At 50.1% G+C, this 14,519-nt stretch overlaps 1 protein-coding gene across 2 annotated transcripts in view; it reads right to left on the reverse strand.

The window, feature by feature from the left end:
• Window positions 1–14,519, reverse strand: part of TANGO2 (transport and golgi organization 2 homolog) — a 147,691-nt gene that overhangs the window by 45,601 nt on the left and 87,571 nt on the right. For both annotated transcript variants that reach the window (XM_056821399.1, XM_056821398.1), the window contains exons 3-5: window positions 13,295–13,383; window positions 7,423–7,542; window positions 5,460–5,574 (exon numbers count right to left, since the gene is read on the reverse strand). In XM_056821399.1, the coding sequence (XP_056677377.1) occupies window positions 5,460–5,574; window positions 7,423–7,542; window positions 13,295–13,383 (324 nt within the window). The remainder of the gene's footprint in view (window positions 1–5,459; window positions 5,575–7,422; window positions 7,543–13,294; window positions 13,384–14,519) is intronic.

The raw sequence follows: 14,519 nt of genomic DNA on the forward strand, positions 1-14,519 counted from the left end.
GTGGCATAAATTCTTGCACAAAGCCGGACTTTGCTAAATCTTCCATTCGATTGAGTCCAGTCCGTACGTTTTCCCGAGGAGGAAAAGGAGTCCAGAAAGGGGTAAACCGGGAACAGAAGTGGACCTCTTCCCCAAGTTCTCGGGCTCTGGCGGATCCCTTTCCTCTTTCCATTGAATGCTACAAGCTTTTTAAGAGTTTCTTCTCTTACGGCATCAAATAGATGCCAGACACTCACTCTGCTTACTCTCTCATGCTGCTTAGTCGGCCTCTGTTTCTTCTCCCCATCACTGGCCTTCCCTGGAGTGCCTCAAGGAGAGGTTTGGCGTGTTGCATGGGGGGAGACAGGGCTTGTTCAGACTCTCTAGACCGGGCAGTCTGCTAAATCCCTCTCAACTCTGAGATGCTTTGAGCCTCCATATCCTGGCCAAACGTCAACTTCAGCCTTCACATGAAATGATTCTAAGTCCTGTCTTGATACAACCTCAGTTAATGCGATCTTCTTGTCCAGACCATAACTGGCAAATTTCGTATGCTGGGCAAGTACCATAAATGATCCCAGGGCATGTGGCTGTCTAGGGGTGGGGGGAAGGCAGGAGCTGCCCCTCCTGCCCTGCTTTAAGTAACGCTAAGCTCTCTGGTTCCCCGATTGCCAAAGGATGACAAGGGCAAGCTGGGCTCTCTAAATGTGGCTCCCAGGAGGCAGAGTGCTGGTTATCCCACAGTCCTTGCATCCTACAATGTGTGAATTCTCCAGAACCATCCATGCAAACCCACAGAAGACAGGCCACCAAAAAGAAGCCATAACCTCCCCTTTTCCTTTTCCTGAGCTCCTCATCGAAGGGATTACTGTCATTCTCCTACAGAGGCCCCCTTCCCCAGATGGTGTATGTCTTCCAGGGCGGGCAGGCCTGCCCCTCAGCTACATCCACTGTGATAAGAACTATAAAGGAATTTCAGGCCTTGTCTGCTTTATACCACCATGGTGGGGGGAGGGAGGAGACCAGCCAGTGGTCCACAGCCCCGATCCTCCTTTGATCTGGGCCCATCCTAATTTAGATTCTTTGATGTATAATTTTACCTCCTCAAATAGTTTCCTATTCACAAGAGACTCCAAATGGAAGCATTCTTAATCTGCGCTTCCTTGGCTTCTCCCTGTTCGCCTGACCTGGTGACCACCGTAAAGAGACTTCAAGACTTCCTTTTTTCACTTGCCAAGGAAGAGTTACATCAAGTCCTTCAATTACCATTGTGCCCCCTCTGCACTGATCTTCTTCTTTTCATCTCCTTCATTCGGCGGCCGCTTTTCCTCTTGTAAATTTGCAATCAGCAGCAGTTCTGTAATCTCCTGTCCTGTCTCCTGAGGTCCGTAGCTCCCAGGGGCACCTTCACCAAAGCCAAGTGCTGCTTTGGTGGTTTCATTAGGCATGTCTTCAAAGGCTCCATGCTAAGTCACTTCCATTCACAAGATGATGACTGCTTCCCCCCATCACCTCTTCTAATCGAGGACGCCAGGTTTCATCAAGGAAACTTAGAGCTATGGAGTACCCACACTGGGAAGCCCATTGGACACATTCATTACAGGGTATATCTCTCCCTTCAGAGATGGAGATGTGGCCAACGGCAAGTTCCTAGACCATTCAAATGGACCCACTAAGGAATGGGAGAGAGCTCCACCACCTTGGTCAAGTGCTTTCCAGCTCATCCCATTCTCTCATTGACAAGTCCTGTTCTCTACCAGACTTTATGTCTCTGTTGTCCTCACCTACTTTGTGGGATGGCCCAGGATTGGGAAGTCCCATTTCATGTTGTCTTAGATACTTCTCAGCTGTGGGAACCATGGCAAGTCCCTTGATGTCTCTGGGCTTTGGTTTCCTCCTCAGTCAAGGAGGAGGACTCGGGGACTCAAAGATCTCTTATAGTTCTAGACCCATTGCTTGGAGCCATCAGGCCACGACACCTTGACAGAGTCACTCGTGGTAGCTAAGGAGGCCACAGAGTGGCCCTTGGCAAGATGTGATTGCCCACTTAGTCCCCTTTGCATAACTTCTCTCATCAATATCCCTTACCTATGGAATTGATATGATTATTATTCCCCCTAGTTTCAGAAGGAATAATGTAAGAACAAAATACCTGTATCCTAATTTTCTAAAACATCACCAAAAGATCAGACCCTCAAACCCAATTCCAAAAGACAACTATGGGTTAACTTCTACTTAGGTACATAATCCTCAGTAAAACCGTAGCTACAAGCCAAGCCCAGAACTTTCCCACTCACAGAAACTTATTCTCATGAAGCCAGCACACAAATCAATCATAAAGGTCCATACAAAACGTACAGGTACACTAAGCTTCAACATGCCTCAGTGACTCGACTTTAACAAACCAGTAACTCAGAAACTCCCTAGTAAACCCTGAAAAATGATCAGTCTAATATTAAATCTGAATTGTGTTCTCAGTATCCCTCAACCTCAATAATATGATTGTTGAATTGTCTTAAGAACTTTTGATTATTTCTTTTTATTAAAAGTAATAAGTAAATTTCCTTGATTGTTAGTTCAAAAACTTCTCACAGGGTAATGAGAAAACTAAGCCACCTGTGACAAAATCATTCATCTTGAGTGAAACCTTTATTCTGTCAAGAAGCTGTAATCACAATACAAGAATATAGAATGTTAATGAAGTGATCTGTTAAAAGTTAATGTATCACTTTTCCAATTATCTCCATTTAGACATGTGTTAGGTAATGTATCTGTGTGCCAAGAAAATGGGTATAAAAATAAACATCAAGCCTAGGGATGGCGGAGCAGCTATCAGATGCAAAGCATTCCCATGGCCATAAAGATATAGCTGTCTTCCGTTTGTTATTTTTTTTGACTGATCATTCGCCACCTGTCAGGAACCCCTGGAGTTGTGAGTGAGGCTGGACCTTGCCTGTGGCAACCCATGAATCTGACTCCTGTCACAGACTCTCGGACATCGTCTTCTAAGCTGTAGCTGAGCTGTAATTGGCTTCAGTGGGGGGACCAATGCAATCTCCAGATTCCTCAGGTCCTGAGAAACCCATAGCACTCTAAGGGCCTTGCTACAATAACTGTCTTCTTGGCATTCTTTATGTCCCCCCACAGTTTTATGCCAGTCTAGCCAACCAAGTCTTCCCTGCAGGCAGCCAAGAGCATGGAAAGAAAGCTGGTGTTTGGGTTGGAAGACTGGATGAAGACTATACTATGGAAGTCATGGACCCATTGGGACTCTCCATTTCCTTCCCCATGAAGTGTGGAGGAGAATCTTTGTACCTCTTCCTGTTCAAGCCACTTTGAAAGGGGATTTGGAGAGTCAGGCCTGACAAGAACTTAGGATCAACTGACCAACCAACCCCCAAACACTGAGTAGTCTTGGGGACTCTGCCAGGCACTGGAGACACAAGGACACAGAGGAAGTTATCTGGGCCTTCAAGGAGCTTCCATTCAACCGGGGAAGACATAGACATATAGAAAGAAGCTGAGGACGGAGATAGGTTGTGAAGGGCCCTAATGGCCACACAGAAGACCTTACATTTGATCCAGGAGGAGATAGGAAGCTGTTGGAGTTTTCTGGGTGGGAGGGAAGGTGACATGGACAGGCCTGGATGCCAAGACTATGCTTTGGCAGCTGTGTGGAAGACAGATGGGATAGGGGGGTCCTTGAGGCAGGAAGATGAATTGGGAGAAGAGAACAGTGAAGAATGAAGTATGACTTTCTGCTTGCAAACTTGGATGACCAGAGGACAGTGGGGCTCTCGATAGAAAGAGGGACAGAAGGAGCCTTTATTAAGCACCTACTATGGTGCCTGGGCTTCTCCTGCAGCCCTAGAATAGCTCTGCCCTCTGCTGCATGAAGAGAAAGGTCCAGGGGCTGCTTCCACTCTGGCCTCAGAAGGAGGGAGGACTCACAAGACCCAGGGGCCTGAGGTCTGGTAGTGAAGTTCATCTTGCTGCAAGACCCTGAAGGCCTTGTGTGGAAGGTAGAAATCACCACCACAGACATGGGAAAGTCTGCCGCTCGTGGCCACGGCATGGGGAGCCAAGTAAAGCTGCCCTTTGTTTCTCGAGCCCCGTCTAGGCAGGATCTCCAAGGCCAGGCCTCTGTTTCCCCTTCAGCCTGACACCCCTGTGGTTTGGGTGACTTTGGTCCAGACTTTGGAGGGCCCCATGTTCTGCAGAGGCTGTAAGCTGCGTGAGGGCCAGAGTCAGAACCAGGACCACCGGGCTCTATTGACACGGACTTGGCTTCCTGCCTTGTGCCCACAGAGCCAGTCTCTCGCTCAGCTGGCTCTCACTCATGAGAAGTGGATTTGAGAGCTTGGAGCCAGCGGACTCCCCAATAGCAGGGGCTGCTGGGGCTTTGTCTTCCGGTATCCCCTGGGCTTAGCATTATTTAGCCCTGCTATGAGCCCAGTGCATGGCGGGTGTTTAGTAAAGTTTAGTGAGTCCCGTCAATGCCCTCCACGTTCTTCGGAAAAGGCCAAGAGGCAGCTGCTTCAGCCAGTGGAAGTTTGGGGGTTTTACTTGGGCTGACTCGGTGTTTCTTCTTTAGTCCTGTGGCTCCCCTGGCGCCCCAGAAATCAATGACGGTGAAGTAGTAACAGAAGAGATGAGAGAAAAGCTCTTGGGGATGTTAAATGGAAAAGGAGACTGACTTTGAGGCACAAACAGAAAAACTAAAATCTGTTTCCAAAGGAGAACTGGAATGGGCCAGATTGGGGTGGGGTGGAGGGAAGAAGAGGGGACAAGCTGGAGCAGGCCCAGGAAGGGACGAGAGTGTGTGCTGGGCCTGCAGAGGGCCAACTTAGCCTTCTAGCATCTGACGAGCTGTCCTCGCAGCCTGGGAATTTGGTGGTTGTTCAATTTCTTCAGTCATAGCTGATGCTTTGTGACCCCATTTAGAGTTTTCTTGGCAAAGACACTGGAGTGATTTACCATTTTCTTCTCCAGCTCATTTGACAGATGAGGAAACTGAGGCAAGCAGGGTTAAGTGACCTGCCCAGGGTCACACAGTAAGTGTCTGAGGCTCGATTTGAACTCAGGGATGCCCATTATACCACTTAGCTGCCCAAGGGAAAATTTGCAAAGAGGAAAATTTAGGTTTCATGTGAGGAAAATTTGAGCTTTTCTGCAGGGGGATGGCCGGTCCTAGAAGGCAATGAATTCCTTGACAAGCCACAGGAGGCCTGAGGAGGATCGTGTGTAAGGAGTTCCTGTTCAGGTACTTGGTTTGCAGAGATGGAGGGATTTTCTGCTTCTGCTTGGTCTAAGTGCCCCTCCCTGGATATTTTGTCTGACTAGGGAAAGCAGGACGAGGGCAGAGGGCCTCTCTAGGGCAGAGGCAGATCATGGCCCTGTGCCCATTTCCCAGCTGCTCCCACCTCCCTTCTCCAATTTCCCCCTTTCCATTTCTGAGCCTGCCCGCCAGACAAACTTACTTTAAATCTGCAGCTATTAAGTTAAACCCATTATAAAGGTGTCCTTCTGTGGAGATCTTCTTCAGGTAGGAGAAGCTATCTACCTCGGTAGTTAAGAAGTGGGTTACAAGCTCACCTAAAGGGAAAAGAAGAAAAAACGAATCAGGAGGACAAGCAAGGCACCCCTGCCCTCCCCAATTGTCTGGATGAAGCAGAGGGAGCTGGGAAACAGGGAGTACTCAGAGCTGGGAAAGACCCCGGAAGCTCATGGAGTTCAGCCGTCCCCATCGATCTCCTATGTGGAAGCTGGCAGCCCAGGAGGTTTCTGGGGGTACTTCCCAGGAACAGAACAACCATCTGAGCCATAGCCAAGGGACTTATTTGTGCTCATTGAGTTCGTGATACTTCCCAAAGAGCTCGGATTCTCCCAGGAACCCTGGGAGGTGGGCAGGGGAGGGTCGATCATACCCATTTGGTAGATGAGGACACAGGTGGGCCGGGCTGACCTGTCAGGGTCATCTAGTGAGTAGGTTACAGAGTCTCACTTGGGAACACCCAGAGCAGTCAGCCACCTACAGCCCAAAGCTCCTAGTGAGGGAGAAGTAGATTTCCTAGAACAGCAGCCACCCAAGAGGCTTGCGGCTTAAGTGAGTGAGAGGAGTGGCGCAGCTACAGTGCTTGTAAGAATTCCTGAGGGAGCCAAGGCTTTGCGAGAGGAGCTGGTGTAGACACCAGGACATGGTCAGGAGGTCGGGTTGTGAGGGCTGGCGAGAAGCCTCCTCTTCCTCCTGCTGTTCTCACAGCTCGGAGCTCAAACAGGCACAAGATGGGAGTGGCTGGCTGCCTGGCCATTGCAGATGGCATCTTAGGGGTGTCAGAGAAGAGGAAACGGCACACAGGCAGCAGGTGTGGAAACCTGGCACTCCACGGTGAAGTGGAGCAAACGTATCCCTGAAGGGCGAGTGGAGTGAGAGTTGGTCAAGTAATGGGGCACAACCCAGGGCATGTGGTGGCTGCCCTAGGATAAGTCAGCTCTAATCTCTCCTCCCCTTGAAGCGTCATTCTCAGAGCCTGTGAGCAATACTACTGGCCTTGGTCTAGACCATGGCTTCTACTGTTCCTGAATTCCCACCCATACCATATAACTGTGTGGGAAGTGAGTAGCAGTGGAGTCGTCAGATCAGATCCATCCTAGCATTGCTTTGCTGAATTATAGAGGGGTGAAGTGAACAGAGAGCTAAACCTTTAGTCAGGAAGACCTGAATTCAGATCCAGTCTCAGGCATTTACTAGCTGTGTGACCTTGGGTCAGTCATTTCAATTCACTGTCTGTCTCAGTTTGCTCAGCTGTAAAAGGAGGGGGATTGGACTCAGTGACTTCCAAGGTGTCTTCTGGCTCTAAATCTAGGTTTATATAGGCCTATATCCCTAAACTTGCTTCCCAGGTCCCTGTCCTTAGGGCAAGGTACTGCCAGTAACATGGCACTTCATTTACTTATTCATTAAAACCCTTAACTTCTGGCTTAGTATTGAGTCTAAGACAGAAGAGTGGCAAGGGCTAGGCAACTGGGGTTAAGTGACTTGTCCAGGGTCACACAGCTAAGAAATATCTGAGGTCAGATTTGAACCCAGGACCTCCAGTCTCTGGGGCTGGTTCTCTATCCATTGAGCCACCTAGTTATTCCTGAGAATTCGTGTTTTTTTTTTTTTTTTAATAAACCAAAGGAGTATATGATACAGTAGAAAATGTGTTGGATTTGAGTTCAAGAGAGGATGTGGTTCCCATCTTCACTGACAACCATGGGCCTCAGTTTCCCCATCTGGAAATGAGGATGTAACAACACCTATAGGATGTGTTCATGAGGAATAATGACATGCAAAGTGTTCTGTAAATCTGAGAAAAGTGTATGAAGACCAGCTATTATTAGAAGCATTTTTAAAAACAATATGCACTGTTGCTCCCCAGAGACCTTCCCATGTCCCACCTCTTCCTTTGGCATCTTTATCAAGCTTTGGTTGCATGTAATTTGTCAGGGCTGCCAGCTTTCCTTTCTTGCTGATCCCAAGCCACGACCCTCCTTCTTTCCCTTCTTCCATATCGAGACCTGTGTCGGATGATAAAAGGAGGAACAACGTTAGATCTACGGGGGGTCACCAAGCTCTCTGTGGCTCGGAGCTCCTCGACCTGATTGATTATTCTTCTGCACTTGGGACACAACACGATTAGGCCTGGGAATCAGAAAGTGGGGGTCTGGCAAGAATGGAGGCACCGTGGCCCCCGCCCCCCCATCAGAAAGGACAAGTATCCAGCGACAGATTTAACATTTGGAGAATAACTTGTGAATGTTCACCTCCGGAGAACGGACTGAACCATGGAAACCTGGAAAACATGGAAACCCCAATCTACGTTTACATATCTGTTTGCCCCGTGAGGGGAGGGAGGGGCTGAGATACCTGGAAATAAGATAAAAGAAAAAGAAAGAAAGTAGGAGTTTCCCTTCTGTAGGGCAACTCTCCCCACTGAGGTTTTGGGCTATCACAGATCAGCAGAGGAAATGAAATGGGGGTTTGGGGGGAGTTTTGCAGAAGCTGCAGATGACCTGGGAAGGCCAGCAGATGACACAGAAAAAACTGAGAAAACTCAGAAATGCCCAACATATATGTATAGTATTGTAGAATGTCGACATATTTTATCGGTTTGTTTTAAACCCTTATCTTCCATCCCAGAAGCAATACTATCCACCTCTCTGCCCTCTCATGGGTGTCCAGGGTCACCCAGCTAGGAAGTGACTGGGGGCAGATTTGAACCCAGGACTTCCTGTCTCCAGGCCTGGCTCTCAATCCACTGAGCCACCTCCCTTTCAAGAGTATAACATAAGAGGCTAGAGGGAACTCTCTTGCCCATTTCCTTGCCAGCCTTCTCAGCATGGTGATTTTTGCTGCAGGCTAGCTGGGCCTGCCACAGGAATCGAGCCCTCATTTCCTGTAACTCCAGTGATAAGGAGTGGCTGCAGGATCTCCCCATGAGGGAAGAATTCTTCAGAGGCTTGACGATGGCGGACATCCTGGAGGCGCTCTATTGCATGAAGAGATGTTGGGGGCTAGCCTGGGAAAGAGCACTTCCCGAGTGGCTCCCGAAGGACCAGAAATGGTGACCCGTGGGCTCTACAGCTTAGCAGAATGAGCTGATGGCCCAGCTGACCAAAGCCTGAGAAGAAAAGGTTCCCCGATGTTCTGGGCTTGTCCTGCACTGAGTGATGTACCTGGATGAGTGAGTGAACAAATGAATGGATGGATGGATGGGTGAATGGATGAAGGTCCAGTACTGGAGGCAAGAGGAAGCCCTAAAGGGGCACCTCCCCTATGGACAGGTCCTAGAGGGGAGCCAGGAGGCAGAGCTCTAAAGGCCTCAGAAGCAAGGGAGCCACATCTCCATCTGCTTCTTAGATCACACTGACTAGGATCGACATTCTAGGTTAGAATGGGAATGGGTGGCAAGAAGAACCTGGAGGTACTGAAGTCTGCTAAGCAGTCAGCTTGGCAGTAAGGCAGCCCTGCCACGGAGGGCTGATGGATGTAGAGGAAAGCCTCCTCAGATACAAAGGGCCTCCTGGGTGCTGTATCTCCTGGGTGGGCTCAAGTCAAATTCTGGTCATCTTTCCTTGCCAAAACCCACCCCTCCTCCTAACTCCCTTCTTTTCTTTTTTAGAAATACGTTTTTATCAATAGCTGCTGCTTTTACATTACTGAATTTTACTCAATAGCCCTCTGATTCCCCATCCCAGAGAGCAATCCCTCACAAATAACAAAGAATTAAAAAGAAAAAAGAAAAAAAATCCAGCAAAACCCATCAAATTGTCTTCCACCACCTATAACATCCCCAAACCGTGGGCTCTCCCTCCGACTTCTGCAAAGGCCCGGTCTCTTCACAACAGGCAGTGGGGATCCTCTCATGGGGACTGTTGTCCTTTGATATGGCTGCTGCCACTGTGTATATCACTTTCCTGGCTCTCCTGGCCTACATCAGTTCACTGAAGTTTTTCCAGGGTTCTCTGTATTCATTACATTCTCTCTCTCCCCCTCCCTCCCTCCCTCCCTCCCTCCCTCCCTCCCTCCCTCCCTCCCTCCCTTCCTTCCTTCCTTCCTTCCTTCCTTCCTTTCCTTCCTTCCTTCCTTCCTTCCTTCCTTCCTTCCTTCCTTCCTTCCTTCCTTCCTTCCTTCCTTCCTTCCTTCCTTCCTTCCTTCCTTCCTTCCTTCCTTCCTTCCTTCCTTCCTTCCTTCCTTCCTTCCTTCCTTCCTTCCTTCCTTCCTTCCTTCTCTCTCTCATTCTCTCTCTCAAACATGGTGAAGTGACTTGCCCAAGGTCACACAATTTGGAAGTGTCTGAGGCTGGATTTGAACTCATAAAGATGAATCTTCCTGATACCAGATGCAGTGCTTTATCCAGTGCATAGCCACCTAGCAGCCCCTCATTATGTTGGAGTGATGCACGTTTTAAAATAGTCTGTGAAAGAGCTGAGGTGGGCAGAGTTCACCAGCATCCATGTGATGGGGTGCCATTTCCAGCCTTGTTGCTCTAACACCCAGACAGACTCCTAGTCCATCAGCCATTCCAGAAGAGAATAGCAGGGCATAATCATTTTCTGGATAACGATGACAGAATTCTTGACTTGACCTTGTGTCTCTGACTCATCCGGGCCTCTGGCGGAAGAGCCAGAAGGTGATGGCCACCACCTTCCAGTGTCTAGCACCTGCCCATCCGCAGACGGTAACCTGAGGTTTCGCACCCCGGCCGAAGCTGACCAGGCACTAACCTGTGGTGGCTGCTCTCTGGGGCGGAGGAGAGAGAGCCCTATCCCACTGGAGGAGATAAAAGTTGTACTGGCGAGCCAGAAAAGCTCCTGTTCATCTCTAGCTTCAAAAGGCAAAAAAAAAATTTTAACCCTGCCCCCTCCTCTGCCATATCAAAGATAGATTTCATGTTGCACCACCTTGCTCTGGGCTCCAGCTGATTAAAATTCAGATTTGCCTCATCAAAGGACCACTTGATTTGGGAGCTTCAGAAGAGGGAGAGGACACTCAGCCTGCATCTGGCAGGGATTCAGAGAGATAGTCGGGACCTCAGAAAGGAAGGGAGCTGGGGGGTGGGGCAGGGGGAGTGCTTCTCTTCACGGGGCTTCATGTCAAGGTAAGAGCAGAGTCTTGTGACAAAAAGCCACTGCTGCAGCCCCAGCCCTGGGTTCAGTCCTGGTTTTCTCTTCTTGACATTTGTCTTCATGGGAGAAAAGAGCTGCTTGGGTAAGACTCAGGACTGTCAAGCCCTCCTGATGAGAGTGGAACATGCCACCCTGGGGTAGGTGGAGGGCCATCCGGGCCAGGGCATGCTCCCATGGCTGACAGCGATAGAAGGGGATGGCTAATGGGAGAAGCAGCTTCCTTTCCATGAACTCAACCTCACAAATGGATGGATGTGCTCTGTCCAAGCCCAGGTTGTACCCCGGGCTTACTGTCCATAAGACTGTCTACATTCCTCTTTATTTTTATTTATTTATTATTTTAAACCCTCACCTTCCATCTTGGAATCAATACTGTGTGTTGGTTCCAAGGCAGAAGAGTGGTAAGGGCTAGGCAATGGGGGTCAAGTGACTTGCCCAGGGTCACCCAGCTGGGAAGTGTCTGAGGCCACATTTGAACCGAGGACCTCCCAGCTCTAGGCCTGGCTCTCCATCCGCTGAGCTACCCAGCTGCCCCCTACATTCCTCTTTAAACTAGAGGCAGATTCAGATTCAGGCTCTCTTTTGTTTTCTTAAAGCCCTTCCCTTCCATGTTATTATCAATTGGTTCCAAGGTAGGGGAGCAGGAAGGGCTAGGCATTGGGGGTTAAGTGACTTGTTCAGGGTCACCCCAGAAGTATCTGAGGTCAAATTTGAACCCAGGTCCTCCTGACTCCAGGGCTGGCTCTCAATCCAGTGAAATACCCAGCTACTCTCCATTTTTGAATTTTCAACCTGCACCACCACCACGTTTACTGCTTGCTGTATAAAGGAGTACTTTCATTTGCTGAAAACATTGTATGGGGCATTTGAATCTCAGGCCAGAGCTGGGCTAGACGTCCTCAATGTTCCTTTCCAAACCAGGATTCCAGGACTTTATCAAATGAGAAATGGATTCAGAAGTGCTTTGGGTTCTGCAAAGACTGCGGAGGAGCCAGGAGCACCCCCTTGTTTATTTTGCTCAGGATCTCTTCCTTAACCCCTAGGTAGCCCTGGCTTGACACTGGCACTGGCCACCTCTGGGCCGTCCCGCCAGGCTGGAGAGAGGCCTGCTTAATGGAGTTCTTTCCTGGGAGGATGGTCCTCACCACTGCTTGGCATCCACTTTTTCCCAATGACGTCAGACGTTCTGACCCTGTTTTGTGCTCTGGACCCTCTGGGCAGGGGGGCTGGGGAGGCCCAAGCCCCCTTCTCAGAATCATGCTTCTAACTGCACGGTAAAAGCCAGAGAACTGCGACGGACACCAGCTATGCGGATGTGGATGCGTCAAAATAGTTTCTGAAATGCCTTTTTCCAATCACACGCAGAAACCATTTCTAGCGATAGTTTTCGGCCATTTTAGGATCCCGATTGTCTCGCGCTCCTCCTCCCCTCCCCAGACGGCAGACGGTCCCATCTAGGCTGTAGCTGTGCCGCCGTGACCTACACATTTGATATTGCTCCTGCGGTGGCAGGAGACACCGGCACAGAAGCGTTGCGAAGGAGATCTCGCGGCACACGGCATGCTCTGCTCTGCCCTCGCCTCCTCCTGGGCTTGCCATGGATCCCTGCTGGATGGATAGCTTGGGAACGTGCTCCGTCTTTCACCGGGGCCAATCCGGGGCCCCAGGCTAAGGGGTCTCTCAGGATCCTCTCACCGCCAGGACTCCAGGATTCAGGACAATCGAGCAAGTGGATCTAGGAAGCACTTCCTAGAGTGTCGGCGCCCGAAAGGGACGGAGACAAAATCACAGAAGGCTGAAGTTTATACGGCCCTTGACAGCAACAACGCATCTTCTCCTTAGGCAACAGTGAGTTCAGCGCTATTATTCTTCCATTTGACAGATGAAGAAACTGAGGCTATGGGACCTGTCCAGGGCACACAGCTGGGAAGCCAGGACTTCCTGGCTCTAGAGCCAGTCCAGCCACGATGCTACTGGCCAAGAGCAGACAAGAATGAAAGAAAGAAGAGCCCACATTCAGATGTACACGGAGGAATAAATATGATTTTGGGGTGGCGTCTCTGACGTCATTGGTAGAGGGAACTTCCCATGAGCCAATGCACAGTGGTAGCCTCTGCGCTTCAAAGGAGCCTCGGGCCAGAGAGGTCACACAGCCTGGCCTGCTTCTCGGGAGACAAGATACAAGGAAGCAGCAGCCAAGCTCTTAGGCAAAGGGGGCTGTGGGAGGCCCAAAGCTGAGCTGGAGGCTAAGGAGGCCGGCTTGTTGGAGCTTAGGGAGCTGATTAGCCTCAGACCCACTGATCTCAGAACCGTTTGTACAGACATGAGGAGTGGAGCATCCTGGGAGAGTCCAGAATCCAGGGCAGAGCCTTGGGGGAAAGAGAACTTGAGGGGAAGAGGAAGAGGAAGCTGTTGGGAGGAAGTGAAGAAGGCTTGGAAGGAGCAGCAGGAGGAGACTAGAGGAGAGAGGCCTGAGGAGGCCTGAGTGGCCAGAGGCAGGGTCAAAGCTGCAGCAGGGACTTTGGGCTTTAAACACATTCTGGGCCACCATCTGGCTGGGGGTCGTCGTCTTCCTGCAGGCCGGCCCGCTCGCCTCCCTCTCCCGGCACAGGCGAGTTGAATCCCATTTCAAAGAACTTACCACTAAGGATCTCATTGTTGTTGCCCCAAAAGTCGGCTAGTTTGGATGGTCTGTGGTAGAATTCATCTCTGTTTGCTGCTAGGATGAGTCTGGAAAAAAAAAAAGACAGAAAAATGAAAAGGGCCTTCGAGGTGGTCATTTACGTGGATAGCCGTGCGGGAAAGCGGCCGATTCCTGGAATGTGTGTCTTTTCGGATCAAAGGCGGGGGGGCCAGCTGGTTCCAGGCCCTCATTTTACGGGGGAGGGTCAGGAGGGGAAGGGAGAGGGCACTTATTAGGCTCTGTGCCAGGCCCTGAGCTAAGCGTTTTCTAAACCTTAGTTCAGCTGGTCTTCACAACCCCTCTGGGAGGCAGGTGCTATTCTGATCCCTTTCGTATAGCTGAGGAAACTGAGGCAGATAGAGAAGTGACTTGTCTAGGGTCATATAACCAGGCTCTGTAGCGCCACCCAATGACCACAGCTTGGAAGGGCCAAGGAAGGGTATTCATACTCAGGTCCTCTTGACTCCAGGTCCAACCCCGTGGCACCACCTGGTGGCTAGAGCTGGAAAGTGTCAGAGATGGTGGTCAAACTCAAGTGTCCAGACTCCAGACCCAGCACTCTACTCATCAGGCCACATGAACACGTTACAGGCACCCCCCCCCCACACACACACACACATTTTTCCTCCATTGCTTTATTATATGCTAGAGCCATTGTGCTAGAGCAGTCAAGAAAGCCATCGCCTGGATGGAGGATGAGGACACTGGGGTGCCGATGGACCCAAGGAGAAATGGCCACATGGGGATGCATGAGCTGAGAGACAGCATGGTAGGAAGGGAAGGATCAACAAGGCAGCAAACCACAGAAGCAACATGGGGACAATCCACAGAAGCAACATGGGGACAATCCACAGGAGTAACATGGAGGCAAACCACAGAAGCAACATGGAGGCAAACCACAGGAGCAATACAGGGACAATCCACAGAAGTGACATGGTAGCAAACCACAGAAGCAACATGGGGACAATCCACAGAAGCAACATGGCAACAAACCACAGGAACAATACAGGGACAATCCACAGAAGTGACATGGTAGCAAACCACAGAAGCAACATGGGGACAATCCACAGAAGCAACATGGAGGCAAAGCACAGAAGCAACATGGTAGCAAACCACAGAAGCAATATGGGGACAACCCACAGAAGTAACATGGAAGCAAACCACAGGAGCAACATGGAGGCAA

The sequence above is a fragment of the Monodelphis domestica genome, chromosome 3, assembly GCF_027887165.1.
Source record: "Monodelphis domestica isolate mMonDom1 chromosome 3, mMonDom1.pri, whole genome shotgun sequence".
NCBI lineage: Eukaryota > Metazoa > Chordata > Mammalia > Didelphimorphia > Didelphidae > Monodelphis > Monodelphis domestica.